The sequence below is a fragment of the Panthera tigris genome, chromosome A1 (assembly GCF_018350195.1).
Source record: "Panthera tigris isolate Pti1 chromosome A1, P.tigris_Pti1_mat1.1, whole genome shotgun sequence".
NCBI lineage: Eukaryota > Metazoa > Chordata > Mammalia > Carnivora > Felidae > Panthera > Panthera tigris.
This window is the reverse complement of record NC_056660.1, coordinates 203,251,221-203,278,454: the sequence shown is the minus strand read 5'-3', so window position 1 is coordinate 203,278,454 and position 27,234 is coordinate 203,251,221. Positions and strand designations below refer to the sequence as shown.

Genomic DNA, 27,234 nt, shown 5'->3' with positions numbered 1-27,234 from the left:
CCTAGTTTCCTCCAATAGTAACATCTTGCAAAACTCTAGTACAATGTCACAACCGGGATATTGACACTGATACAGTCAAGATACAGAACGTTTCCATCATCACAAGGATCCCTCATGTTGCCCTTTGTTAGTCACATCCACCCTTATCTCCTCCTTAAATGCTGGAATCTACTAATCTGATCTTTATTTCCATTACTTTGTTATTTTACCAACGTTACATAAATGGAATCATACAGTATGTAATCTCTTGATATCAGCTTTTTTCTCCCTCTCAGCATAATTGTCTGGAGACTCATCAAAATTGTATGTGTTGGTGGTTCATTCTTTTTCCTTGCTGGAGAACTATTCCATGGTGAAGCTGTGCAACAGTCTGTTCAACCATTCACCTGTTGAAGAACATCTGGGTTGTTTCCAGTTTTGAGCTATTATGAAAAAAGCTACCATGAAAATATGTGTATAGGTTTTTGTGTGAACATAAATTTTCATTTCTCTGGGACAAATGCCCAGTGTAATCGCTAGGTCATAGGATAGGTGCATGGCTAGTTTGTAAAGAAACTAGAGAACTGTTTTCCAGAGTGACTACAAGTTCCATTTTACATTCCTGTCAGTAGTGTGTGAGCAATCCAGCTTCTCATCATTGCTAGCATTTGCTATTTGATATTATTTTTTATTGTAGACATTCTTATAGATGTGTAACATGTCTTTAAAAATTTTTTTTTTAATGTTTATATTTGAGAGAGACAGAGAGACAGAGAGCAGGCAGGGGAGGGGCACAGAGAGAGGGAGACAGAATCTCAAGCAGGCTCCAGGCTCTGAGCTGTCAGCACAGAGCCTGACACAGGGAGCAAACCCATGAGCCATGAGATCATGACCTGAGCTGAAGTCTGACACTTAACTGACTGAGCCACCCAGGCACCCCAGATGTGTAATGTCTTATTGTAGTTCTAATTTTCATTTTCTGTTTTCATTTTCAATTTTTTTAATGTTTATTTTTGGGGGAGAGAGAGAGAGAGAGAGAGAGAGGCAGAGAGAGGGAGACACAGAATCTGAAATAGGTTCCAGGCTCCAAGCTGTCAGCATAGAGCCCCACGCAGGGCTCAAACTCTCAAACCATGAGATCATGACCTGAGCTAAAGTCGGACACTCAACCAACTGAGCCACCCAGGTACGCTTAATTTTCATTTTCTTAATGACTAATAATATTGAAAATCTTTTTATGTGCTTATATCCCTCTTCAGTGAAATATGCTTTTTGACCATTTTCTATTTATTTATTTATTTATTTATTTTTATTTTTATTTTGAGAGACAGAGAGAAAGCAATATGAGTTGGGGAGAGGGGCAGAGGGAGAGACAGAGAATCTCAGGCAGGCTCCACACTGAGTGTGGAGCCCAACGCAGGGCTCAATCCCATGACCCTGGGATCACGACATGAGCTGAAGTCAAGAGTCAAATGCCCAACCGACTGAGTCATCTAGGTGCCTCTCTCTCTCTCTCTTTTAAAATTTATTTAAGTAATCTACCCCAACGTGGGGGTAGAACTCACGACTCCAAGATCAAGAGTCGCATGCTCCTCCAACTGAGCCAACCAGGCATCCCTACCCATTTTCTATTTGGATTTTTAAAAACTGTGGAATTTTGAGAGTTCCTTATATATCCTAAATATATGCCCTTTGTAGATAGGAGTTTTGCACATATTTTCTCCCATTATGTAGCTCTTCTTTTTATTCTGTTAATCAGGTCTTTCACAGTGCCAAAGATTTTTATTTTTTTAAAATGTTCATGTATTTTTGAGAGTGAGAGAGAGAGAGAGAGAGCGAGCATGTGCGCCTATGGGTGAGGGGCAGAGAGAATCCCAAGCAGGCTCCGCACCCCCAGTGCCACCAGCACAGAGCCTGATCTGGGGCTGGCACCCACAAACTGTGAGATCATGACCTGAGCTGAAACCAAGAGTCAGATGCCTTGGTTGAATGAACAAACACGAGTTCATTCCTTGGTGAGTCAGAAATTGCACCAGGTTGAGTTGTTGCCCAAAGAAACTTTCATCTGTAGCAAATAAGGAGATCACCGGGAATGGTTTCCAAAGCTGTGAATACCCAAGTGAGGGTGAATGGGTTCTTTTTGTTTAGGGTTAGGATGAATATTTAGATAAGGAAGCTTCATCATCCTACACAGAGGAGGGCATAAGGTCATGCATGTGCCTTAAGGAAACACGCTGATACATATGTTGCATGTGAGGCTCCTCCTTAGGTAGAGACTTTAATACTATGAAGTAAAGATAATTGTAGGTCATTCTAGAGGTCACTCCATGGTCCATCTGCACAGGCACAAATCAGGTTTAGCTCAACTGGTCTTGGTGGTCTGGCCCAGCTGGGAGATTTTGCCCAGGCAGTTGCTATCACGGGAAGGTGGGGGGGGGGGGGGATGGGGGGGGGGGTGGTTTCTGGTTTCATTTGCCTGAGTCTAGAGGAAAGCCAGAAAGAAGAGCTTACAGGAAAATGTAAGACAGAAGTTAGTAGATACAAGCAGGTGAGCAGTGAAGGCCCAGTTTTGGGGCCTAGCTGGGGACAATTTTACACTTAAGTCTCTATCCATTCTGATCGAATTACTGTATAAACTGTGAGACTTAGATTTAGGCTGTTTGTTGCCTATGGATGTCCAGTTACTTCCATATCATTTCTTAAAAAGGCTATCTTTCCTCCATTGAATTGCTCTTGCATTTTTGCCAAAATTAAATTGGGCACACTTCTGAAAATCTTTATGCCAGACCCCGGGCTATCTTCTTTACACTAGTTTTTTCTCCTCTTTACAACAACCTGCAAAATAGTTATTTAGCATCTGTTCCATGCCAAGCACTATGCTAGCTCAGAGAAAGAAGAGACAAACAAGTCTCCCTGGAATGCTTCACAGAGGAAGCGACAAGCCTGAGCACAAGTTTGCAAAGAATAGGGAGAACCAGAGAGCATTCCAGAGTGAAGAAAACGCAGGCAAAATGGCTGGGGGGGGGGGGGGGGTGTGTACAACAGCTTTGTACATTTAGGAAGCAGTAAGTATTTTGTTACAGCTAAAAGGAGAGGAGCAAGAGGATTTTCTTACGTTGACTTTAAAATATCTGTGGCTAGGGGCGCCCGGGTGGCTCAGTCAATTGAGCGTCTGTCTTAGTCTCAGGTCATGATCTCACGGTTCATGAGTTCAAGCCCTGCATTGGGAACAGAGCCTGCTTTGGATACTCTGTCCCTCTCTTTCTCTGCCTCTCCCTTGCTCTCTCTCTCTCAAAAATAAATAAACATTAAAAAAAAAAATACCTGTGGATATCTCCTTGGAAATGACCCGAAGCAGTTGGCTGCATGAGTTTGGAGCTGAAAAGAGATTTGGGCTGGACATTAAGCTCAAAGTTGCCATAGCACAGTTGACATTCGACTGCCAGGAAGAAAGTATTCAAGTTAAAAGGAAAGAGAGCCAAGAGAACATTTGAAATGTTGGCACATTTAAGTGGCTAAAGAACTGAGAATGAATGGTACAGAAGTAGGAGGTCATAGGAGAGTGGTATATTGACAGCCAGCAAAGGTGAGAAATTCTGGTTTTTACAGGTAACATCTAGCATAAAAAAAAAAAAAGATCTACAAAGAGACCATGTTTCACAAAGGTGTTAAAAAAACTGTTTATTTGAACTAGAGTTTTCATCAAAATGCAATATTTTTTAAATTAAATATAAACAAGTTAACTGCTATTGTGGAGTTTTATAATCTAGTAGTTTGAGAGGACAATATATACTTATATGTATTTTAAAACTGAAGGAGGGGCACCTGGGTGGCTCAGTCAGTTAAGTGTCTGAGTTGGGCTCAGGTCATGATCACACGGTTTGTGAGTTTGAGCCCCGTGTCAGGCTCTGTGCTGACAGCTCAGAGCCTGGAGCCTGCTTTGGATTCTATGTCTCCCTCTCTCTCTATCCCTCCCTGACCAATGGTCTGTCTCTCTCTGTCTCTCAAAAATAAATAAATGTAAAAAAATTCTTTTTAAAAATTGAAGAAAAAATGTAGTTACATTGAATTTTCATTTAAGAAGGCAAAACATGGGGCACTTGGCTGGTTCAGTCAGAAGAGCATGTGACTCTTGATCTTGGGGTTGTGGGTTCAAGCCCCATGTTGGGTGTAGAGATTACCAAAAAAAAAAAAAAATAAATTTTAAAAACTAAAAAAAAAAAAAAAAAAAAAAAAAAAAAAAAAAAAAAAGCACATAGCAAGTATATGAGGAAATTCTTTTAATTATTAATACAGTACAACTTTCATTTGAATTTCCACCAAATAATTTGGATTTTCACTTTAAACTCAAGAATTGTTAAATCTATCTATGTTTAAAAAAACAAAAAACAGGGGCTCCTGGGTGGCTCAGTCGGTTGAGCATCCGACTTTGCCTCAGGTCATGATCTCATGGTTTGTGAGTTCGAGCCCGTGTTGAGGTCTGTGCTGACAGCTCAGAGCCTGGAGCCTGCTTCGGATTCTGTGTCTCCCTCTCCCTGCCCCTCTCCCACTCATGCTCTATCTCTCTCTGTCTCAGAAATAAACATTGAAAAAAATTAATAACGAAAACCAAAAAACAAAATATTACTCCTCTTTACATTGTAGCACCCTTAAAAACAGAGAATGCGGGGAGCCTGGGTGGCTCAGTCTGTTAAGCACCAACATCAGCTCAGGTCATGATCTTACAGTTACAGTTCGTTCGTGGGTTCGAGTCCCACGTCAGGCTCTGTGCTGACAGCTCAGAGCCTGGGGCCTGCTTCAGATTCTGTGTCTCCCTCTCTCTCTCTGCCCCTCCCCAACTTGTTCTCTCCCTCTCTCTCTCTCTCTCAAAAATAAATAAACATTGAAAAAATGTATTAAAAAAGACACAGAATGCCCCTTCAGTGGGTTGAATAGTGTCCCCCCACAACTTATCACCACCCTTATTTGGAAATACAGCTTTTGCAGACGTAATTAGTTAAGGCTCTTGAGATGGAATCATCTTGGATTTAGGGTGGACCTTAATTACATTTACTGGTGTCCTTTTTTTCTTTTTTTTTCTTTTGTTTTTTTATAGGTGAGGGAAACACCCAAAGAAACTTGATTTGTTCTAATTTTTAATTTTTTTTTTTTTTTTTCAGAGACAGAGAGAGCACATGCCAGTGGGGGAGAGGAGCAGAAGGAGAGAAGCAGGCTCAACATGGGACTCAGTCTCATGACTCTGGAATCATGACCTGAGCCAAAATCATGAGTTGGATGCTCAACCAACTAAGCCACCCAGGCATAGCTGATTGGTGTCTATAAGAGAAAGAACATGGAGATTTGGGCACAGGGAGACATGCAGAGAGGGTGGCGATGTAAAGAGGAGGCAGAGATTGGGAGTCATGTGTCATGTGTCTATAAGCCAAGGAGGACCGAAGGACTGCTGAAAATCAGAAGCTTTCTCCAGAAGATAGACACAGTTTCTGTCTCAGACCCTCTAAAAGAATCAACTCAGCTGACACCTTGATGTCAGACTTCTGGCCTCCAGAATTTTGAGAGAATGCATGTCTGTTGCTTTAAGCCATTCAGTTTGTAGCAACTCGTTATAGCAGCCCTAAGATACTAATATAGCCCTATCTCTCACCATTTTCCTGGGCCCCCAAAGTTATCATCAGATAAATCATTTTTTATAAGATTTTATAAAAAAAAAGTTTATTTATTTTGAGAGAGAGAGAGAGAGAGCACATGCAAGCAAGCATGGGGAGGGGCAGAGAGAGAAGGAGAGAGAGAATCCCAAGCAGGCTCTGCACTGTCAGTCGGGAACTTATGAACCATGAGATTCTGACCTGAGCCAAAGTCAAGAGTCAGACACATAACTGACTGAGCCACCCAGGCACCCCTAATTTCTTACATATTTTTAAAAAACATAGATTTTCATCATTGGCACTTACTATATGGGGAGAAGAATATCCACAAAGGTATGCTGAGTTAGTTCTAAACAATTCTAAATACAAACTGGTTTTACTTAAATAAACTGCCAATTATTTAGCTTTGTCCTAGCTGTTTAAGGTCAGTTCTCCTTGATCTGTTTTCAATTAATGTGGAAGAGCATATGTTAATTTAATCAGTTGATGTTTGTTTCTTTTAATTTTTTAAAATGTTTTTATTTATTTTTGAGACAGAGAGAGACAGAGCATGAGCAGGGGAGGGGCAGAAAGAGGGGAGACAGAATCTGAAGCAGGCTCCAGGCTCCGCGCTGTCAGCACAGAGACTGATGTGGTGCTAGAACTCACAAGCTGTGAGATCATGACCTGAGGCCAAGTCGGATGCTTAACAGACTGAGCCACCCAGGCACCCCAATATTTGTTTCTTAAAATCAACATATCTTGATTGGTTTGCTGGGAGAAAAGGGCTGAGATTGGGGTTAGTGATGGTTTCCTTAAAATCAGTCAAGTGTCTGCATTATTCAAAATCCCTGAAGTCTAAGAATACGTTCTCTTTGGAGTTGTTCACTTTGCTAATATTTACTTGTAAAAGGGAAGCTTGAAACTATAAACTACTACTAACTGTTGAACATAATAATCACAATGAAAACACATTTAATTGACCCATTCTTTGGCCCGGTTTTAACTGGATGCAGGGTTTTGTTAACATGTCCTCTTTAGGATTCGGTTTTTGATCACAGATTTTCTCAGCCTCAGTCTACATTTTGATTTTTGACTATTGGGCACCTCTCTGGCTTGAGGCCTCAAAGCAGACCCTAATGGTGTGTTACACTCTTCTAAAGATGTAATCTTTTTTGATTTTGATAGATTAGGACTCTATCTACAGAGTCCCAGTATATATTTACTAAAGATAGTATATACTATCTTTAAGCATTTGTGGGTACAACGTCTCCTAAATTTCAGGGGGTTTAAATTTGAATGTTCAAAATTGGATCCACCCAGGGAAGCCTGGCTGGCCCAGTCAGTAGAACATGCGACTCTTGGTCTCAGGATTGTGAGTTTGAGCCCCACGTTGGGTGTAGAGATTATGTAAAAATAAATCTTAAAAAAAATAAAATTGGATTGTCCAAGTTTAAGTTATTTATTTATTTATTTATTTATTTATTTATTTATTTAGTGTGAGCAGGGGAGGGGCTGACAGAGAGGGAGAATCTTAAGCAGGCTCACTGCCCAGCTTGGAGCCCCAACATAAGGCTTGATCTCAGGACCATGAGATCATGACCTGAGAGCCAAAATCAAGAGTTGGTCGCTTAATTGAGCCACCCAGGCACCCCTACATTAAGTATTTATTAAATATTTATCATTTAAGTTTTTATTAATTTAAATTAAGTGATTATTAAAGTATTAAAAGCATAGAACAATCTATAATGAAAATTTGCATGTATGTATATATATATATATATATATATATATATATATACACACATATATACTTTTCTGAATGAGGATTGGAGGTGGAGAAAGTCAAGGAGGAAGAAGCAGATATCTAAGTGGACAAAGCCCTTAAAACCTAACAGGGGATATAAAATCTTTGCAAAAATTTTATACAAGGCAGTTTCTAAGATTCAGAAGCAACTAACTTACAAACTTTTGGAACTTAATCCAATTTTCTTTGGGGACTCCTAGGAATATTTTGTAATTATTCTGTAGGAGATTGGGGCCTAGAACAGAACCTTCCAAATGACAAATGTTTTCCTCTGGAGCAATGGCACCCAAGTTATGTTGGATAAATGAGAAGAATGAATTTTAAAAAATACCACATACTTACTATTTAATAGAAAAAGTGAGAAGTGGTATGTCCTCCTTGGATTTCTTCCAATGTGCTGTAATCATAAGAAGATGAAATTGATGTGCTATAATCATAAGAAGATGAAATTGAGTAACACATTGAGCATTTATTTAAGCCAGGGTTTCCCAGTCTTAGCACTATTGATGTTTGGGGCCAGATAATTCTTTGTTGTAAGGGGCTGTCCTGTGTAATGAAGGGTGGTTAGCAGCATCCCTGGTCTCTACCCATTAGATGCCTCCCCTTTGCAGTTGTGACAATCAAAATGTCTCCAGACATGGTGGGATAAAATTGTACCCATCTGGGAACCACTGATTTTTAAGCCTTGAAAGAGAAAAGCAGCAAACCCCTGCCTCCAGTGTTTATTTATTTATTTAGTTTATTTATTTTGAGAGAGAGTGTGTGCAAGCAAGGGAGAGGGAGTGAGGGATAGATGGAGCAAGAGACAATTCCAACCAGGTTTCACATTGTCAGCCTGGAGGCCAAGGCGGCTCCAACTCCCAAACCAAACTAGGAGATCATGACCTGAGCAGAAAACCAAGAGCAGGATTGGATTGAGCCACCAGGCACTCTGCCCTCAGGTTTTAAAGCAAGTGGTTTTTTTTTTTTTTTTCCCTCCAGTTTTAGTTTTTCCCCCCAGTTTTATTGAGATATAATTTTTTTTTCTTTTTTCTTTTTTTTATGTTTATTTTATTTTTGAGACAGAGAGAGAGAGAGAGAGCAAGTGGTGGAGGGGTGGAGGGAGAGGGAGACACAGAATTCGAAGCAGGCTCCAGGCTCCGAGCTGTCAGCACGGAGCCTCACGTGGGGCTTGAACTCATGAACCATGAGATCATGACCTGAGCTGAAGTCGGACACTCAACTGACTGAGCCACCCGGGCGCCCCAAGATATAATTAACATACAGTACTGTATATATTTAAGGTGTATAGCATAATGATTTGACTTACATATATCGTGAAAGGGGCTTAGTTTTAATCCTTATCAGTTACTTCTGCCTCATTGAATCTACAGTATCTGGAACCTGTTTCTATGGTTGCATTTATCATAGTTCATTATAGTTTTTAAAACATGGGGCTTGTGTCGTTTCCTGTCTGTGAGCTCTTTCACGAGAGGGGCAGTGTTTTCCCTTGACATCCTCTGGATGTCAGTGAAAGTCCATTAGTTGAATGACCTTTTATGCTGGTTAAACACAAGAGATGTTCTTAAAGGAAGGGTTTCTCTGACATTTCTCTTTCTTTCTTTCTTTCTTTCTAAAGGAATATCTGTTTTGCCAATCTCAAATATTTCACTTAAAGTAAAATGCAGTGACCATGCTGACACTTAATGATGATTCAGCTTTGGGCAAGTGAACCATTTTATACTGTAAATCTTATTCTTCCCACTTTCAATCAGAAAACACCTGCAGGCTAACAGAACTATGCGCAAAGAACAAATAGGCTCATGTTTTGCTAAAATCAACCTAGGCCTTCTCAAGACACTTAAGGCCCACCAAAGACGCTCTCTAGCCGTTGGATATTAATACTACCAGCAGCACACGGCTTTCTCTGGGCCCATCGGGGGAAGACGAATACGTAGACGTGTGTTAATTTTCGGGCCTTGACTTCGTTTCCGAGGAATTTAACTCCACCTCTCCCGGCAAAAAGGAACAACAACGCCCTCATTCCCGCCCTTCACCACCCCTTGGCCTCCTCCCACTTTCCTTTTGGTCCTCTTCTGTTACAGAAGTTCTGATTTTTCCTAGAGTGCTAGAGGAAAGGTACCAAAGTGGAATTATATTACCCTCTTACTTGCTCTGGTGGGACACTAGAGAGGAAATCACACTTGGGATTGTAACTGGCTCTCCAGGGGAGAGAGCAAATGTAGCCTTGAAAACTTCAGCGGCCGCGTTGGGCTCCAGGTTTGATTGACAAGGACGAGCCGAGGGAAGGCGCGGAGGCGGGGCAGGGGGCCTCGGGTCGAGCCCAAGACAAAGAGGTTTTGGTTGCCACCCAGGAGTGGAGGGCCCTTTGGGGTAACTAGCCTTGGCGCGCTAAGAGGGCGTTTGGTGCGGTCACTTTCTTGTCCGGAGGGAGGGCGGCAGGCTCTGGGGGCCCGGAGGGCAGAAGGGCCTGGTGGGGAGGGGGCTCCGGGCGGAGGAGGGGGCTTGGAGGTGGGGGTTGGGGGGCTGCGCCGCCGTCACGTGGCCTCCGCCGCCGCCGGGTTGGGGCTGTTCTTCCGGGTTGGAGGCGCAGCTCCTCGGGGCCCGAGCCCAGGGCTGCCAGCGCGGCTTCCCTCGCGGCTCGCTGCCCGGCCGCCCTGCCTCCCTGCCTCCCTGCCTCCCAGCCAAGGTGAGCCGCGCGGCGCGGGCAGTCCGGGGCGCGTTTGGGGCACAGCTGGGGAGGGGGCGCGGGGCTGTTGGGGATGGTCCAGGCCCCCGCAGGGGAGGAGACCTGTCAGGGAGAAGGGGGCGGGGTCGGTAGGGACCTGGATGTGGGGTGCACCCGGGCGCCCGCAGGCCAGAGGCTGGGGTCCGGAAGGAGATCCGTGCCTTGAGGGCTCCATTCCTTGTCTTTTGCCGGGGCGACGTGGAAGGGAGCGGGCGGGTGGTTGGGAAACTGGGTCCTTGCAGAGGGCAGGGAACGAGGCGGCAGCTGTGTAGGTGCAGGTCTTGGAGCTTTGGGAGGACAGCGGGAGTCGTAAGGGGTCATTTCGACCGGCAAAATGGGAGGAGGGGGGAGGTCATAGAGGACTTTCCATAGAGGGTGCGCCCAGAGAGGTGGTAGCTGGACGCCCCGAAATTGTGCTTGAACCTTGAGGGAATTCAGGGTCAGCGATCGTTTGGAGACTTAGGAGGTGGCGAGCGAAAGTTGTGAGTGTGTATGTCTGTGAGGGTTGGTGGTCTGAGCAAACTTCATCCAGGCAGAGAGAGGGGCCCGGGCTGGCGACCGGGAGGAGACAGCAGTGGGGGCAGAGCTGATCTGAACCCCCGAGGAGGAATGACTGTAAAGCGACCGGGGCCAATAGGCTTCCAGGGAAGGTTATAAATAGCGGTCCCGCGCAGATGCCAGCCAAGCTGTAGTGTAGTTGCCCAAGGAGGGGCGGGACCGGTGGGTTTGGGCGAGGTCACGCTGCCTGCCAGTCTAAGCTTCTGTAGGGTATTGTGTCCTTGGTTGGTATGTTTCGCTTTAAAAACGTAACTTGTTTACGGTGGCAGGCGTCCTCTATTCGCCCTGTGGTGCAGGGCAGTCCTAAAGCGATCTCTTTATAAGGAGTCCTTTAGGACAGACTCTTCCCATGGTGTTTGCATGCTTTTATTAAAGTGCTTCCCTCTTTAAAAATGTTCATGTCTTCTGCCACTTTTTAAATGTTTATTTATTTATTTTGAGAGAGAGAGAGAGAGAGAGAGAGAGAGAGAATCCCAAACAGATCTCGTGCTGGGGCTCCAACTCATGACCTGAACGGAAACCAAGAGTCCCTCCCTTAGCCAACTGAGCCACCCGTGCGTCCCACTTCTGCCCATTTCTTAACTGGATTATTAACTATAGAGAACAAACTGAGGTTTGCTGGAGGGGGGATGGGTTAAATGGGTAATGGGGATTAAGGAGGGCACTTGTGGTGAGCACTGGGTGTTATATGTAAGTGATGAATCACTAAATTTTACTTCTGAAACTAATATTACACTATATGTTAACTAACTGGAATTTAAGTAAAAATCTGAAACTATAAAAAAATTAAAGAAGAAAAAATATTCCCCTTTTCTCTGTTGCACACCTTTTATTTGCAAACCTGGCTTTAAAAAATTTTTTTATTAAATGGACAGTTTAGGACTACTTTTTTATCAGCAATGTGCTAAGCTGTTTACCTTTGCTGATGGAATCAATCTTCCACAAGGCTACACAGCATTTCGTTTTCGAAGGAAATTTCCTGAAACTCTGGAGAATGTGTTTTTGTAGATACGCAGGTTTCAGGTTACCTAGTCCTGGTTATTTATTCATTCAGTTAAAAAGTACTTGTTTTCCTCCTTTGTGCAAAGCACCAGGCCAGAGGTAATACCAAAGTGAGTAGTAATAGCAATAGAGATATTGTGTCCTTTTACTCCTTACAACAACCCTATATAACACAGGTGCTATTATTTTAAAGATGAGAAAATCAGGTTCAGAGAAGGTAAGTGACTGACTTGCCAAGGACACAGCTAATAATTGCAGAATGAGGGCTTGCAACCCACAGTTCACCTTGTTAGCCTCTAGGCTGTCATCATTCTGACGTGCTTGCCCTCAAGAGTTTTAGTACCTATTAGGGGAGATAGTTGCCCAAATAACTTACATTACACTGCTGTATGAGTGGTATACTAAATTTTTTTTTCAGTTTTGAGTTGCAAAGCTTTCCCCCATTGCTTCAAAGCCATAGAAGCACATGAATAAAATAGCTTTAAAATAATGATAGGGGAAATTCAAATATTCTCTGAATATATTTCAGTGTCATTTCTATTTAATTTAGGCTTAGCCATAGGGACTGTTCTTGCCAATAAACTACTTTCTTAAACATTATTTGTTTATTTACTTTTTAATGTTTATTTATTTTTGAAGGAGAGAGAGACACACAGTGTGAGCAGGGGAGGGGCAAAGAAAGAGGGAAACACAGAATCTGAAGCAGGCTCCAGGCTCTAAGCTGTCAGCACAAAGCCTGACACCTGGCTTAAACTCATGAGCTGTGAGATCATGACCTGAGCCGAAGTCAGACGCTTAACTGACTGAGCCACCCAGGTGCCTTTTTTAAATTTATTTTTAAGATAGAGTATGAGTGGGACAGGAGGGGGGGGTGGACAGAGGATCTGAAGCATGCTCTGTGCTGATGGTAGAGAGCCCGATATGGGGTTTGAACTCAAGAAACGTGAGATCATGACCTGAGCTGAAGGCAGACACTTAACTGAGTCAATTGGTGCCTTACCAATAAAACTACTTTCTGTTCACTGTCTTACATGTTTATAACTTGAATAAATTGGAATTTTGGGGCGAAATTGGCCTGTGAAGTCCTCTGCCTTAATTGCCATCTGATGCCAGGGATCTATTCAACATCAAATTACCATTTTCCAAGTAGGCAGGGCTGTTTTTCCAGATGGCCTGAAACAGGACTTCTGCTTTAAAACATTGTAAAATCTTATCTATTCATAAATGTTTTAGAGCGTAATGGGGCCCGACAAACAAACTTTCTTGTGCTTTTATATATGAGCAGACTGAGGTGCAGAGAGATTCAGGTCGAACAGGGAGTGAGTGGCCAACTTAGACAATACACCGGCTCTATTATATCTAGCTTTGTTCTCTCCCTGATGAGGTCTGGGTAAACCTCATCAGCCCCATGAAAACAGTGGTTGTTGGGGAGCTGGGATGATCTAAGAAGAGAAACTAGAGTGAATGCGGAGGCAGAGATAAGACTAGGTCATTGGTAATGGTAGGACAAATCTCCCCCAAGGCAAGACTTACCTTTTATATATCTTTGTATCTCCCTTGGTTGTTGGCATAGATTCAGTGACTGTTTTGAATATGTGGCTGAATTTCGAACTTTTTGCTCTCTGTTCAGCCATGAACAACCCAGAAGTGACCCATGAATAAATGAGGAGCATATTTATGGGATTCAGGGGTGCTTGGGATTGAAATGCAATGACATATGTGGAAACACTGAAAATCTAAAAACCTGTTCAAGTGCAAAGCATTATTATACATTTTTGATTGCATGCCTGAACCCATCTTGCATACTTCCTCTTCCTTAGCTTTTTTCATATTACTCTCTCTATCTCAAATGTGTTTTTTTTTTCTTTTTCTGAGCTCTGTAGGAGGACATAATCTCCTTTGATCCCTCAAAGAACTTTGGACTTGCCTTACTCTGTAGTGTTATTACTTGTTGACTTTTCTTATCTCAGAGCGTGTGATCTGTTCCAGTTTGATTCCACAGATGCTTCTAATGACTGTGACTCTGAAACTCAGTCCTCTATATGTGTTTGTTGAATTAAAGGTCATTTTAAGAATAAGCACCATCTGGATTAAGGATTTCCATCCCCCGTGTTGCTTTCTGGTATTTGTAAGAAGTTGCTTCAGGGAGTTGTGGCAGCAGTTCTGAGTGAACTAGACCCTTCTTCCTCTGGAGACTGGAAGAATGTTCATGGAACTGCTGGGATTGGGTGCTGGGCCCCCTGAGGGCCCACATGATGGGGCAGAGCCTAAACGTGTAGTTGGTGGAGTTAGCTGAATTTGACTGAGATTTCCAAATCTTCTGCTTCCTGATTTTGAAGGAAAGAAAAGAAGGATGGGGGAACTCTGAGAATCAAGGGGATGGTGGGCCTTCCATGCCTTCCATGCACCCCTGGGGATCTGCCATGGAGAACAATAGAGGTTTCCACTGAAGCTTAGGTCAGTAACAGCAAAGGTCAGTGATCCTCCATCCAGCCCAGTTAGAGCTGGTGCAAAGTGGCCACTTGTGAGAACCACTGATGGAAGAGTTCCTAGTTACACCCATATCTACAAGCACAAACCTATGTGATATTGACATTCTTTTTTAAAATTGGAGTCATATCCCACACATGCTTAATTTTCTTGAGATGAGCACTTGGCAGACACGAATCTCATGTTCACTCAGGCTCAATTCAGGGGGTCTTACAGGATAAGCATCTTGCTGCACTGAATAGGTTGCCAGTGTTTTCTGTACAACATTGGTAGCTAAACAAGTTGTTATTGTACTATACAGCATTATAGACAATTTAAGGGAAATCCAAGGGTGACTATGCAATTTTTGCTGTGCATGCAGACTTAGAAGATAACTTTCATGTAAGATGTGATTGGACTCTATAGCAATTTTCTTTTTTAGCTTCCCTGCTACATTAAGGATCAATTAAGGTGACCAAGGCTTGGAATTGAATAGTGAGTTTTTAACCACAGTTTTAAGTGGGAGAATGGATTCCGAGTTTTAAATATATGAATTGGAAACAAACTTCTGAAGCATCTTCTCTAAGTAGAGGACTTGGCGAATAAAATTCACTGTAGATGCCCACATACAGCTGTTATATTCCAAGCTCTTCGAATTAGTATTTTTTTAAAAAACTTTTTGATGCTCAAATGACAAAGTATGTTTTTCTTGGCATATAAATATTTTATTTTCTTTCTTCTTAGTGATTTACCCTCAAGGAAATTTGGGATTTAGGAAGTTGGGAGCTCATATGAACATGGCGAACCTACTGAAAACCGTGGTGACTGGCTGTTCGTGTCCTTTACGTAGCAATTTGGGGTCCTGTAAGATTATACCCAGGAAGAAGGATTTTTTACGAACATTTCATACTCATCAGGCACTGTGGTGTGAAGCCCCTGCCAAACCAGGTAAAGTCTCACTTCAGTGTATATAGATCAAACCTTCAAGTTGTAGGAGCTAACGGATCTCCTGATGATTGATAAAAGGAAAAGCGATGCAGTTTTATAGCCTGGTGTTGGTGAGTCATCATTTTTCGTTAAAACCCTAATGAGTGCTTTTAAAAATATTTTCCATGTATAGAAGTTTCTGACTGTCAGTGCTAATAGAGAAGAAAATAAAATAGAACAAGAGAAATGATAAACCAGTTGAGTTGTATCCGGGAAACTATTGCTCATAGTAACCATTTGTCTTAGCAGCTCTTCCTTTTTCCTGGTCTTTTTTGAGGAATTGTACTGTATATGGCTCATCTATGCTGGGGAACTAACAACTGAGTGTATCAATTAATTTGTAGTACTGCTTCTCGATTTACTGAATGACAGCTTCATCTCAGTTGCTCAGGTCAGAAACCCTGGAGTCATCTTGGTCTTCATAGTAGTTATGGGTTAGCTCTACCTTGTATCCAGGGTCTGTTCTCACCATCGCCACTGTTATCGTCCTGTTCCGAGCCACCATCATCTCTCCCCTGGACTGCTGTGCTAGTCTCCTAAGTGCTCTCTATGCTTTCTGCCTCTACCCCCACAACAGTCTGTTCTATACACAAAAGCATCATCTTTTTAAAATGAAAGATCATGGCACTCTTCTCAGAATTTGCCACCAGTGACCTAGCTCATGCAGAGGAAGAGCTGAAGTCTTTGAGTAGCCTACAAGGTGTTCCCTGCTAGGGTCCCCACTCCCGTCTGTTCTTGTGCGCAGGTCAGAAGGAGAGGCTAAACAAGGGCTCCCTAAGCTGAGGGAGATCCCTTTATTATGCATTTTGTGCAAAGACCCTCATAGCACTCTGTGCCTCATTGGCAAAAACTCAGACAGGCGGCAATTATTTAGCTGTAAGGGAGACTTGGACACAAAAGAGGTCCTTTATTCCAGATGGGGACAAACTCAACTAAAATTGGCATTCTGTTATTCAGGTGGAAGACTAGGATAGATACCTGTCTTTGCCACATAGAATAATGCCCTTCTTTTTAATTTAAGTTTGCAGGACTCTGGGCAATCAGAATCCCTACACTGCTATGCTTTTTGAGTTCTTATGTTTGTCTTTAATAGATTTCACAGCCTCTTTTCTTCTCATGTGACAAGCGACTGTTGGCAGGGTACCTGTCCCTGAGAGCTCTCAACTTTATCTTCAGATTTATTTCTATTTCTTTTTATTTTTTATTTTTTTATTTATATTTTTTATGTTTATTTAGTTTTTGAGAGAGAGAGAGAGACACACAGAGAGAGAGAGAGTGCAAGCGAGGGAAGGGCAAAGAGAGAGGGAGACACAGAATCCGAAGCAGGCTTCAGGCTCTGAGCTGTCAGCACAGAGCCTGATGCGGGACTTGAACTCAAGAACTGCGAGATCATGACCGGAGCCAAAGTTGGATCCTTAACCAACTGAGCCACCCAGGCATCCCTCTTCAGATTTTTATTTTAGGTGTTTTAGAAAGCCAGCTTATCCAAGTGTGATAAAATTGTGTCTAAGATAAAAGTAAGTAACTGCACTGAGGACATGAAAATTTTCCTTGTGAGTAAAGGCATGGACATCAAGATCTCTATATTGACTCTGCAGGAGACTTTTAATTTGTAGTTCTTGACTATTTCCCAGATGATTACTTTTTATCTCTAAAAGATAGGGATTCTATTTTAAAAAAATGCATAACCACAATTTCATTACTACATTGCAAAGCATGAAAAGTAATTCCAGTCAGTATTCATTTTTTTTCAGTTTCTGTTTTTACAGTTGTCTTATCCAAATAATGATCCAAACAGGGTCCACATGTTGTATTTGCATACTGTATCTCTCAGGTCTTTTTTGATCTCTGTTCTCCTTTTTTTTTTTTTTTTTTTCTTTTTTCTTTTTTCTTTTTTCTTTTTTCTTTTTTCTTTATTTCTTGAAGAATGTAGTTGTTGCCCTGTAGAATTTCTCACATTCTGGGTTTGGCTGAATGAATTCCCTTCATATTATTTACCTAGTTTCTCTGTTCCTTGTGTTTTCTGTACCATTTAGCTAGACCTAGAGGCTTGGTTAGACTCAGGTTTGTTTTTGTTTGTTTCTGTTTTTGTTTTTTTTTTGACAAGAATACTTCATAGGTGGATGCTATGTACTATCTGTGGCGTTTCGTCAGGAAAATTAATCAGTGAGTTTAGATGTTGATATTCATCCATTATGGAGCTCCCATCAGTTTTTCACTCAAAGGCTATAACAGCCATTTAATGATCATCAGCTGAATCCATGGTTTTATGGGGAGAGGGGTTGAAATGGTGGTACACTATCATTTTATCTTCATTTATTAGCTAGAATTTTTCTATAAAGAAAAACTTTCCCTCTGTTATTTAGTTACCCTGAGGTTGTAGTGGTAAGGTGGGATAAATGTTTGGTTCTGTTCCATTCTTTATAGTTTTGGTAATAATCTCTTGGTTTTCTTAAAGTATTAGTTTTCTATTCAGCTGTAACAAGGTAACACAACTTCATACATACACAAATTTATTATCTTACACTGCTGGAGGCCAAAGTCTAGAGTGGCTCTCACTAGGTTCACATCAAGGTGTCGGTGGGGCTGTCTGTATTCCTTCTGGAGACTTTAAGGGTGGTCTGTTTCCTTCCCTTGTCCAGCTTTTGGAAACTGCTTATATTCTTTGGCTCGTGGCCCCTTCTTCCATCTTCAAAGCCAGCAGCATAGCATCTTCAGACTACTATTTGACTCTGGCTCTTCTGCCTTCTTCTCTCACACTTAAGGACCCTTGTGAGTACAGTCGGCCCACCCAGATAATCCAGGCTAATCCTTATTTCAAGGTCATTTGATTAGCAACTCTAATTCCATCTGCTACCTTAATTCTCCTTTGCTGTGTATCCTGACACATTCACAGGTTCTGAGGATTAGAAGTGTGGACACCTATGGGGTACCATTATTCTGCTTATCACACACCCGCTAAAGTTGGCCAATGAAGCTTTTAAAAAATATTTATTTTTTGAGTATCATAATGAACTCCTGCATTTTAACATCCTCGGATGTATTTTATTACATTGCAATTAATTATTCTTTTTCATGCTCAAATTGTTTCATATTTGGCCTTTCAAGTTGGCTCCCGAACCTGTTTGATGGGACTTCATTTGTCTTTGGTGGCTTCTTTGACTTACGGTATATAGGGCCTAGGTAATTTGACCTTGTCAGATAAGTGAACTCCAGATGTTTATGTGATTTAACTTTGCACATCAATCTGGAATATTTTCCAGCTTTCTATTATTTTCCTCCCTCTCCTTCAAACAGAGGTTAAAGTTCACCACATGTTTGCCTTTGGCTTACTTTTAGTTATTACTGCTAATGGAGTATGGGGTTTAAGACTCTGTTTGAATGCAGGTATTTTTAAGTTGACTTAATTTCTCTAAGGCCTCAATATTGTTACTCTGTAGAGATAATTTGTTTTTTTATTATGTATTTTCAGAGTTTAGGTTGCTAGAGTAGATTTCCTGAACTTTGGTACAACATACAGAAGCAGATTTTTTTTAAAAGAAAAGTCTATTTGTGCCTGCACGTTGAATAAAACAACAAAAGCAACTTTAGCTAAAATTGTTCAGAGCCATATATAAATACTTTATTTTATACAGGCTCTTTTGGGTTACAAGGAACAGGATTGCATCAAGGTCCTATTTTGTGGTGAGGGTTTATTGGGTGTATTCTTGGGAAGTACAGAAGCCTGGGAAACCCCTCATCTACTTCTAGGAAAAGTGGAATGGTATTCTGGATTCCATAGCTATGGCTCATCTTCCCTCTTTGTATCGCCACTACTGATGTTTCTGCTACTGTTGCTGTAGACCTCCCTTTGTCTACCTTTAACCTCATGGCTGCTTACAGATAGCTTTTGTACCCTTTACTCCCCCTGTCCTTTTCTGTGGGTCTCGCATTCAGACACTAAGAGTACCTGAATGGGTTGGGTCATCACTGGCCAACATAGAGTGTCCTTGGGCAGTTCCTATGTAAGTCATCTCAGGGACTCTCTGGCCTATAGACTATTATCTTTGACCCAGCTGTTGATCCTTGGTCTTATCTGCTGTGGCCAAGAACGTAGGGTCTCAGGATACAACACTTGGAAATCTGTGAGGAATTGCCTGTGGCCAAATTGCCAGGAAGGAAACTTTGAGTGTAGCCAACAATATGTCTAGTATAGGGTTGTTCTTCAAAACAGCTAATTAGTTCTGTCTTCCTTAAAGGTGAGGACAAGGAAACCATAAATCCCAGAGGATTAGTTTGAAGAGTGGAGTTAGCATTTTGATTGATCTCTCAACCCATTTTTTTCCTAAGAATAATCTAGTCATGTGCCTTGAAGAGAGCTATTTGGTTAAATGAAATATTTGGAATTTAAGAGAGTGGGCATAAATATTTCCCATTATTCAAAAAACTCAATTATGATTATGAATCAGGAACATTATTTTGAGCAGCAACTTGTATGTTCAGTATATTTTGAACAGACTGCCCATTTTCATTTTTTGAACTGTTATTAAAACATTGTTTTTATGTTTTTTACTGAATTAATTTTTCTTTTTCTTTCTTTTTCTCTCTCTCTTTCCCTCTCCCGTTCTTTTCTCCTTTTCTTTCTTCGTTTCTCTTTCTCTCTTTCTCCCTTTTTCTTTCTTTCTTTCTTTCTTTCTTTCCTTCCTTCCTTCCTTCCTTCCTTCCTTCCTTCCTTCCTTTCTTCCCCTCACTTTGTAGGAATTCCATATAAGCAACTGACTGTTGGCGTCCCCAAGGAGATTTTCCAAAATGAGAAACGGGTGGCATTGTCTCCTGCTGGTGTTCAGGCCTTGGTCAAGCAGGGTTTTAGTGTTGTCGTGGAATCGGGTGCTGGCGAAGCTTCCAAGTTTTCTGATGATCACTACAGAGCAGCAGGTGCCCAGATCCAAGGGGCGAAGGAAGTGCTGGCTTCTGATTTGGTGGTCAAAGTAATTATTCCTTTCCACCCCTCATTTATAGCATGCTCGCTTTTTAAAAAGTGTTCATGGAAAAATCATATTGTTATAACTCTTCATATTTTCAAACACTGCCTTTTCTCAGAGAAATGGTTGCATGTTGTGAATATTCTTCATAGTCTGGTAGAACTTTTATCAGGCAGTGTGATCTCTGTTTAACCATGAGAGTAGAAAAAGTGATCTTCCTTTTTAGATTTTCATGTGGAAATGCCCTTCTTATTGGCTAGGGAGAATTTGCACTTCATGGTTCATACATATCCAGAATACCCACAGGTGAGTATTTAACTGCTACAAGATGGAAAAAGGGCATGGGACTCCTCCTAGGACTGAACGTACCCTGATCTTCTGATATGTAGAAGGAACAGTGATTTAACTGACCTCAGTGCTATTTCTAGAGAGGGCAGGGCTGCCTTGGAGAAAGCAGCACGGGGCTGAGTAGAGACAGCCTTACCTACTTTAATGAAAGGTCTTAATGTATAATAGAAATCTATGTGCTGAAGAGCTTCAGACATAAAATCTGAAGTAAAAAAAAATCATATGGAAAAAGGAAGGGACTATCACAAGTGTACCTTAGGTAATTATTAGGGAGCAGCATTAGCCTAAATCCTAAGCCTTCTGCAACCAAGACAAAGAGGGAGATAGGGATTGTAGTAGCATGATTATTAGGCAAAAAGAAGCTCCTCACTTGTTCAGGAAAGACCAGCTTTTTTTTGGTATGTGTGTTAATTTCTAAGGGGCATCAATCATGTAACTGTTTTTTTTGTTTGTTTGCTTTTTTTTTTTTTTTTAACATAAATTCTACTGAATAACTTGGTAGAGTAGTGATCTTTGCAGAAGACAAAACAATTTTTTGGTGTGGAAATTAACAGTGAAATTTATGGTATGTGGGGAAGTTGCAATTCAGCCAAAACTTTTAAAGTGTTTAGGTGTACAGATACTTGGTGATATAACTTAGTATAGTAAAAGAGCTTAGGGCAAATAGAAAAATGAGTATGATCCATTCCAACATATGCTCTAGGGATCAAAACCTTTTGAGATACCCCACAATAAAGGGTTAGTAGGGTGTATATAAGTTGTGGAAGCACTTTGTGTTCCTTTAGATCCGCAGTGTGTATGAGCATGTTACAAGCACGGAGAAATCCTATGATATAGTAACTTAGATAACTTTATACTTGCATTAGTAAACTATTTTTGAGTCAAGCCTGTTAATATCCTGGGGAACTAGTGATCCAAAAAGCACTTTCAGGAAAACATTCTGTTGACTTAACTCACTCATATGCCAACAGTCTCAGCTGAGCATTTGATAAGGGCCAGTAGAATTAATTCAAAGTTGACCTCTAATTTTTATTAAATCTATATTTTAGATTCTCAATGAGGAAAAATAGACCTTACCAGAGAGTCTTTTTAAGTTTATTTTAGAGAGAGAGAGAAGAGAGAGGGAGGGAGGGAGGGAATGAGTGGGGGAGGGGCAGAGAGAGAGAGAGAGGGAGACACAGAATCTGAAGTAGGCTCCAGGCTCTGAACTGTCAGCACAGAGCCTGATGTGGGGCTTGAACCCACAAATCGCAAGATCGTGACCTGAGCTGAAGTCAGATGCTTAACCAACTGAGCCATCCAGGCGCCCGTAGAGAGTCTTAGAATCCAGAACCTTAATTAAAATCATATGTGTCACCAGATCAACAACTGAAATGGCAGTAACAAAGATGTTTCCTAGGTAAATGAGATGAAGTGCTATGAAATGAAAATATTGACCCAGTGTTTGTGTTTCTGTTTCCTTTAAAAATTTAAGTCCCTGAGCTATTGTTTTCTGGGGTTACTTGCCTAAAAGTGCTACTGCGAACTTAGAGCTAAGGACATGATACGTGTTTTGAAGATCGATTTTAAACTTGGATATAAAACACACCTTAAAAGCCCACAAATGAATCTGCTTATCTGAATGTGTTTCTGCAGAAACTTAGGAAAAGCTGGCAATGGTAAAGCCATGTTATGAGCCTTACTTAAAAATAAAATTTTGGGGTGGGGGGGGGAAACCTTCCAGAATGATAGCATGCTCTTTACTCAGATCAGTTCCTAGGTTGGTCATCAGTCAGAGGACAGATGGCAAAGATCTTAGTGCTCCTTACCTTGTTTAGGAATTTAGTCCAAAGTTTATTGCTGAAAGATTACTTCTGGCCTATTATTTCAATCATGGCATGTCATTTAGGTTGTCCTGTTTACTTAAAAATATGATAAAGGTATTTACATTATTAATCAGTGACTTGACTTTTTTTCCTCAGGTGCGAGCTCCCATGGTTAATCCAACATTAGGTGTTCATGAGGCCGACCTTTTAAAGACATCGGGAACATTGATTAGCTTTATTTACCCAGCCCAAAATCCAGACTTGCTAAATAAACTTTCTAAAAGAAAAACTACAGTTTTGGCGATGGACCAGGTTCCAAGAGTCACGATTGCTCAGGGATATGACGCGCTAAGCTCCATGGCCAACATTGCTGGGTATGTTGATTCCTTTCCATTTTGGTTGAACAAAGCACAGTGCTACTCTAGAAACATGCTCATTGTGACTCTTCTCTCTTACAGTGCTTTTACTTGTAATAATTATTGGGGATAAAAGCTTTTTGAGAGTGCCCTTATTTATTTTTTTAATTAAAAAAATTTTTTTTTAATGTTTATTTCTGAGAGAGAGAGAGAGAGAGAGAGATTGAGCACAAGTCGGGGAGGAGTAGAGAGAGAGGGGACACAGAATCCAAAGCAGGCTCCCGGCTCTGACCTGTCAGCACAGATCCTGATACAGGGCTTGAACTCACAAATGATGAGATCATGACCTGAGCTGAAGTTGGAGGCTTCACTGACTGAGCCACCCAGGTGCACCAAAAGTGCCCTTATTTTTTAAGGCTCAGTTTATTATTTCATAGTTAAAAGAAATGACTCTTCATATTCTACTCTTCATATTCTACTCTTCATGGGTAGAAGTCTTCCACCAGAGCAAATGATTGTGAAATTATTTGTATGAGGAATAGACTGTCTTGCATGTATGTGTGTATATGCGTGTATACACATGTATACATTAGGTAGAAATTGCTACTTTTTTTCTTAAAAATTTTTTTTTGATGTTTATTTACTTTTGAGAGAGAGAGAGAGAGAGCACAAGTGGGGGAGGGACAGAGAGAGGGAGACACAGAATCCAAAGCAGGCTCTGGGCTCTGAGCTATCAGCACAGAGCCTGATGTGGGGCTTGAACCCACAAACCGTGAGATCATGACCTGAGCCAAAGTCGGATGCTTAACTGACTGAGCGACCCAGGCACCCTGCTACTTTTTTTCAGATTTTATTTGAGACAATTGACATATAGCATTGTGTAAATTTAAGGTATAAATATAATGATTTGATATATCAGTATATTGTGAAATGATTGCCACAGTAAGTTAGTTAACATAAATTGCTGTTTTTATAGGTCAAAAAAGGTCAGATATTGACAGTTTCATATTGTTCAACCTGACACATACATATTAGCATTTACCATTTTAATTATGTTTTGCTTAGGTAAATTCATAAAATATTTAGCAAATATGGAAAATGTCTGTATTTGGCAAAGTTCTACTTGGTGTCAAAACACGTATTAATAGGGGCACCTGGGTGGCTCAGTCGGCTAAGTGTCCACCTTCAGCTCAGGTCATGATCTCACTGTTCATGAATTTGAGCCCCACGTTGGTCTCTGTGCTGACAGCTCAGGGCCTGGAGCCTGCTTTGGATTCTGTGTCTCCCTCTCTCTGTGTACCCCCCTACCCCCACTTATACCCTGTCTCTCTCTCAAAAATAAATAAATGTTAAAAAAGTTTTAAAAAATTATTACTCCCCCCTCCCCCCCCAAACCACATATTGATAACTGAGGGCTAACTACGTCCTCTTACCTTTGCCCGCCACTGCTGCGTTCCCACTTTACTGCCTGGAGAGCTGTGCTGAGAGGAGACTAAGGCCCCTCCTGCTCTGGGGAACAGGGCTCTGACTGAGCAATCACGCCTGCCCGGGGGGATGGGGTGTATCGTGTTGCTGACTGCCTAGAGAGCGGAAAAAATCTGGAAATCGAAGATGCTTATGAAATCAACTCCTCAGGAGATAGTTGAATTAGATTTTAAGCATGCAAACTGCTGATAGTGACAGTTTGCTAATATGAATGAGGCACCAACAAATGAAAACGGTTAAAAAAAAATCAAACAGCGCATGCAAGAGAGACTAACGTGAATAAAGCCTTTTATGGCCTGACACATGACCTGAAGGTTTTCTTAGGTTTTATAGCTTAGGTGTAGCATTTCAGCTAGGCCAATAGATCAAATAGAGTCTACTTTGGGTTTCATTTTTGAAAGAAAAGCAGAAAACAAAAAGGACAAGCTAAAAACACATTTTGTTATCCTTACTATAATATAGCAAATGGTTGGTTTGAAGATATTTTTTGTGATATAAAGTATACACCAAAGGACAAAATAAATTTTTGCCATATTATTTTGTTTGTAGAAAAGTTACATTATGTATCATGGGACTTCAAAGATTTTCTTTTATTTTTTTTAAAGTTTACTTATTTATTTTGAGAGAGTGAGCAAGTACAGGGGAGGGGCAGAGAGAATCCCCAGCAGGTTCTGCACCGTCAGCCAGGAGCCTGATGCGGGGCTCGAACTCACGAACTGTGAGACCATGACCTGAGCCGAAACCAAGAGTTGGATGCCTAACTGAATGAGCCACCCAAGTGCCCTGAGACTTAAATGTTTTCTATAGAAAATGTACAATGTGATCTTTGATTTTGTCTTGTGAAATGTAGAATATGAAAGGTTATCAAAGCCAGTGGTTCCAGCCCAGTGCTTTTTAGCCGTAGAATCTTTTGGGCAAATGACATATTATGAGGCAATATAAACAAATGTAATAAGAGCAGAGTGGCCTTAGTTGAACTGAGGGACGGAGGGGTGTCCAGAAACATGTTTGTTCTCTACCCCACCCAGTATGGCCCCAGAGTTGGCTGGAATTTTAACCTTTGGGGATCCATGGGACACAGTTTGAAGAATCGCTATCTTACATCCTGAGCTGATATATGCAAAGGGCATAGTTTGAGGTGCATCTTCTAGGATACTTATCCACACAGTATGTGATAAATCATTATCTAAGTCACACACACAGCCATATTACAGTGAAGACACGCTCCTTCCAGTTCATTCATGTCCATTCTGAGCTTTTTTTGCTGTCATCAAAAAGAGGCAAACTGTTATCACTTTTCCCCTCCATCAATGTTTTCTTGTACATTCCTGTGTAACTCATCTCATTTTTGTTATTTGTTTCAGAATAGCAGCTGAATCTTTTCAAACATTAATTCCAAAATTTCTTACAGTGGCCTTTGAATCTTTATCATGTTTGGTTTTTTGAAAGTTTCTGTCACTTGGATTCAGAAGTAAGACTAACAAGTAATGTGGTCTCTAAAATATTGCCTTTCTGCTATAATATGATTTAAAGTCGTAGTGGTTACCATTATATGCTTTTGCATCAATTATTATATCAATATTATTTTATAAAAAATATGGCCAGGAAAAAAATATGATCAGGGAAAGGTTTTATTGTCAGCAGGTAGATTTTAATAAATAGTTGCATTGTAATTTTAATTATAACGTGTTATAGTTAATGTGTAGAGGTGCCTTTTAAGGATAAAATGCTCTGAAAATGAAATTGGTATAATATGTTAACAGTATCCTCGTAAGAAAAGATGGTATAAATGGTATATTTTACTTGTTTTTGCTGCACAGAATGTTTCTTTAGCCAAAAACACTAGTATTTACCAAACACTTATGATGGCAGGCTTTGTACTAAGTGCTTTACCTGCATGGTTTCACTTAGTCCTCATAACAACACTAAGAGATGCTCTTTTTGTCCCCACTCTGTAGATGAGGAAACCAAGGATTAGGGACTTAGAGAAATTTACCCAAGGTCACAAAGCCGGTTAGTGGTAGAACTGGGCCCTGCACAGAGGTCACTGTGTCTCAAAATTCCATACTTTCAAATCTTAGCAATCGAGGGAAGTTTTTTTGTTTTTTAATTTAATTTATTTATTTTGAGAGAGAGTGTGCACAAGTGGGGGAGGTGCAGAGAGACAGAATCTCAAGCAGGCTCTGCACCATCAGAGTGGGTCTCGAACTCATGAACCAAATGGCGACTCATAACCTGAGCTTAAGTTGGATGTTTAACCAACTGAGCCACCCAGCTGCCTCAGGGGAAGTTTTTTGTTTGTTTGTTTTTTGTTTTCTGTTTTTTTTTTTTTGGTTTGGTTTGAGGTTAGAATTTTATTATGTACAAGCATATAGCTATATCTCATTTCTTTTTCATTTTAAAGTTTTTCCCTATGATATAAATACTGCATAATCATTAAAGAAAATTTGGACAATACAGTGAAGTAAAACAGAAAGTCTGAAGTGTCTGTAGTTTCAGCACTGGGAGAAAACCGTTGTTAGCATTTTTTTTGGTCTTTCCTTCATTTCTTTTTTTACATCAACTGATCTTCTGCAGTGTTCATTCTGAAAAGGCCAGGGAACATCGTGGGTAAGAGTGTGCTTGTGGAGGTAGGATGCCAGCCAGGGTTAGGCTTCTGGTTCTGCCATTTGCTAGTCGAGTGACAGCAAGTCTCTTCCACTCTCTGTGTGTCTGTTTACTCACCTATAAAATGAAGGTAAAAACTGTACCTGTCTGTAGGATTGTGGAGGAGGTTAAAGGAGTAGTTATACATGTAGCACTCAGCGGTTTTTGACACATAGTAGGTACAATTTAAATGTTAGTGATTATCTTTGACTATTAAAGCTTCATTGGTGGCTTACAATAATATATTAGTCTAATCTCTTTAATTTTATGGAAATATTTATTTTTTCAGCTACAAAGCTGTTGTACTAGCAGCAAATCATTTTGGACGGTTTTTTACTGGTCAGATCACAGCTGCTGGAAAAGTTCCTCCAGCTAAGGTAGGTAGAACTTTTAATGTTTCTTCAAATATGAGTTATTTATAATTTTTTTAATGTTTATTTATTATCAAGAGACAGACACAGAGCGTGAACAGGGGAGGG

General features: G+C 40.8%; 1 protein-coding gene and 1 long non-coding RNA gene across 3 annotated transcripts in view; one reads left to right on the top strand and one right to left on the bottom strand.

Moving 5' to 3' along the window:
* Positions 1–64: 64 nt before the first annotated feature.
* On the bottom strand, positions 65–9,679 carry LOC122241003. The gene is made up of 3 exons (XR_006220894.1): positions 9,560–9,679; positions 7,753–7,807; positions 65–386 (listed from the first exon to the last, which is right to left on the bottom strand). It is a non-coding gene; the product is annotated as an uncharacterized LOC122241003 (long non-coding RNA).
* NNT (nicotinamide nucleotide transhydrogenase) overlaps positions 9,435–27,234 on the top strand; it is a 93,645-nt gene continuing 75,845 nt past the window's right edge. The window contains exons 1-5 of one of the 2 annotated variants that reach the window (XM_007095411.3): positions 9,435–9,528; positions 14,912–15,115; positions 19,892–20,121; positions 22,425–22,642; positions 27,045–27,132. In XM_007095411.3, coding sequence (XP_007095473.2) covers positions 14,959–15,115; positions 19,892–20,121; positions 22,425–22,642; positions 27,045–27,132 — 693 coding nt within the window. In that variant the 5' untranslated portion in view covers positions 9,435–9,528; positions 14,912–14,958. Of the gene's footprint in view, positions 9,529–10,021; positions 10,100–14,911; positions 15,116–19,891; positions 20,122–22,424; positions 22,643–27,044; positions 27,133–27,234 lie in introns of those variants that run through there. The other variant, XM_042995132.1, reaches the window with a different exon arrangement.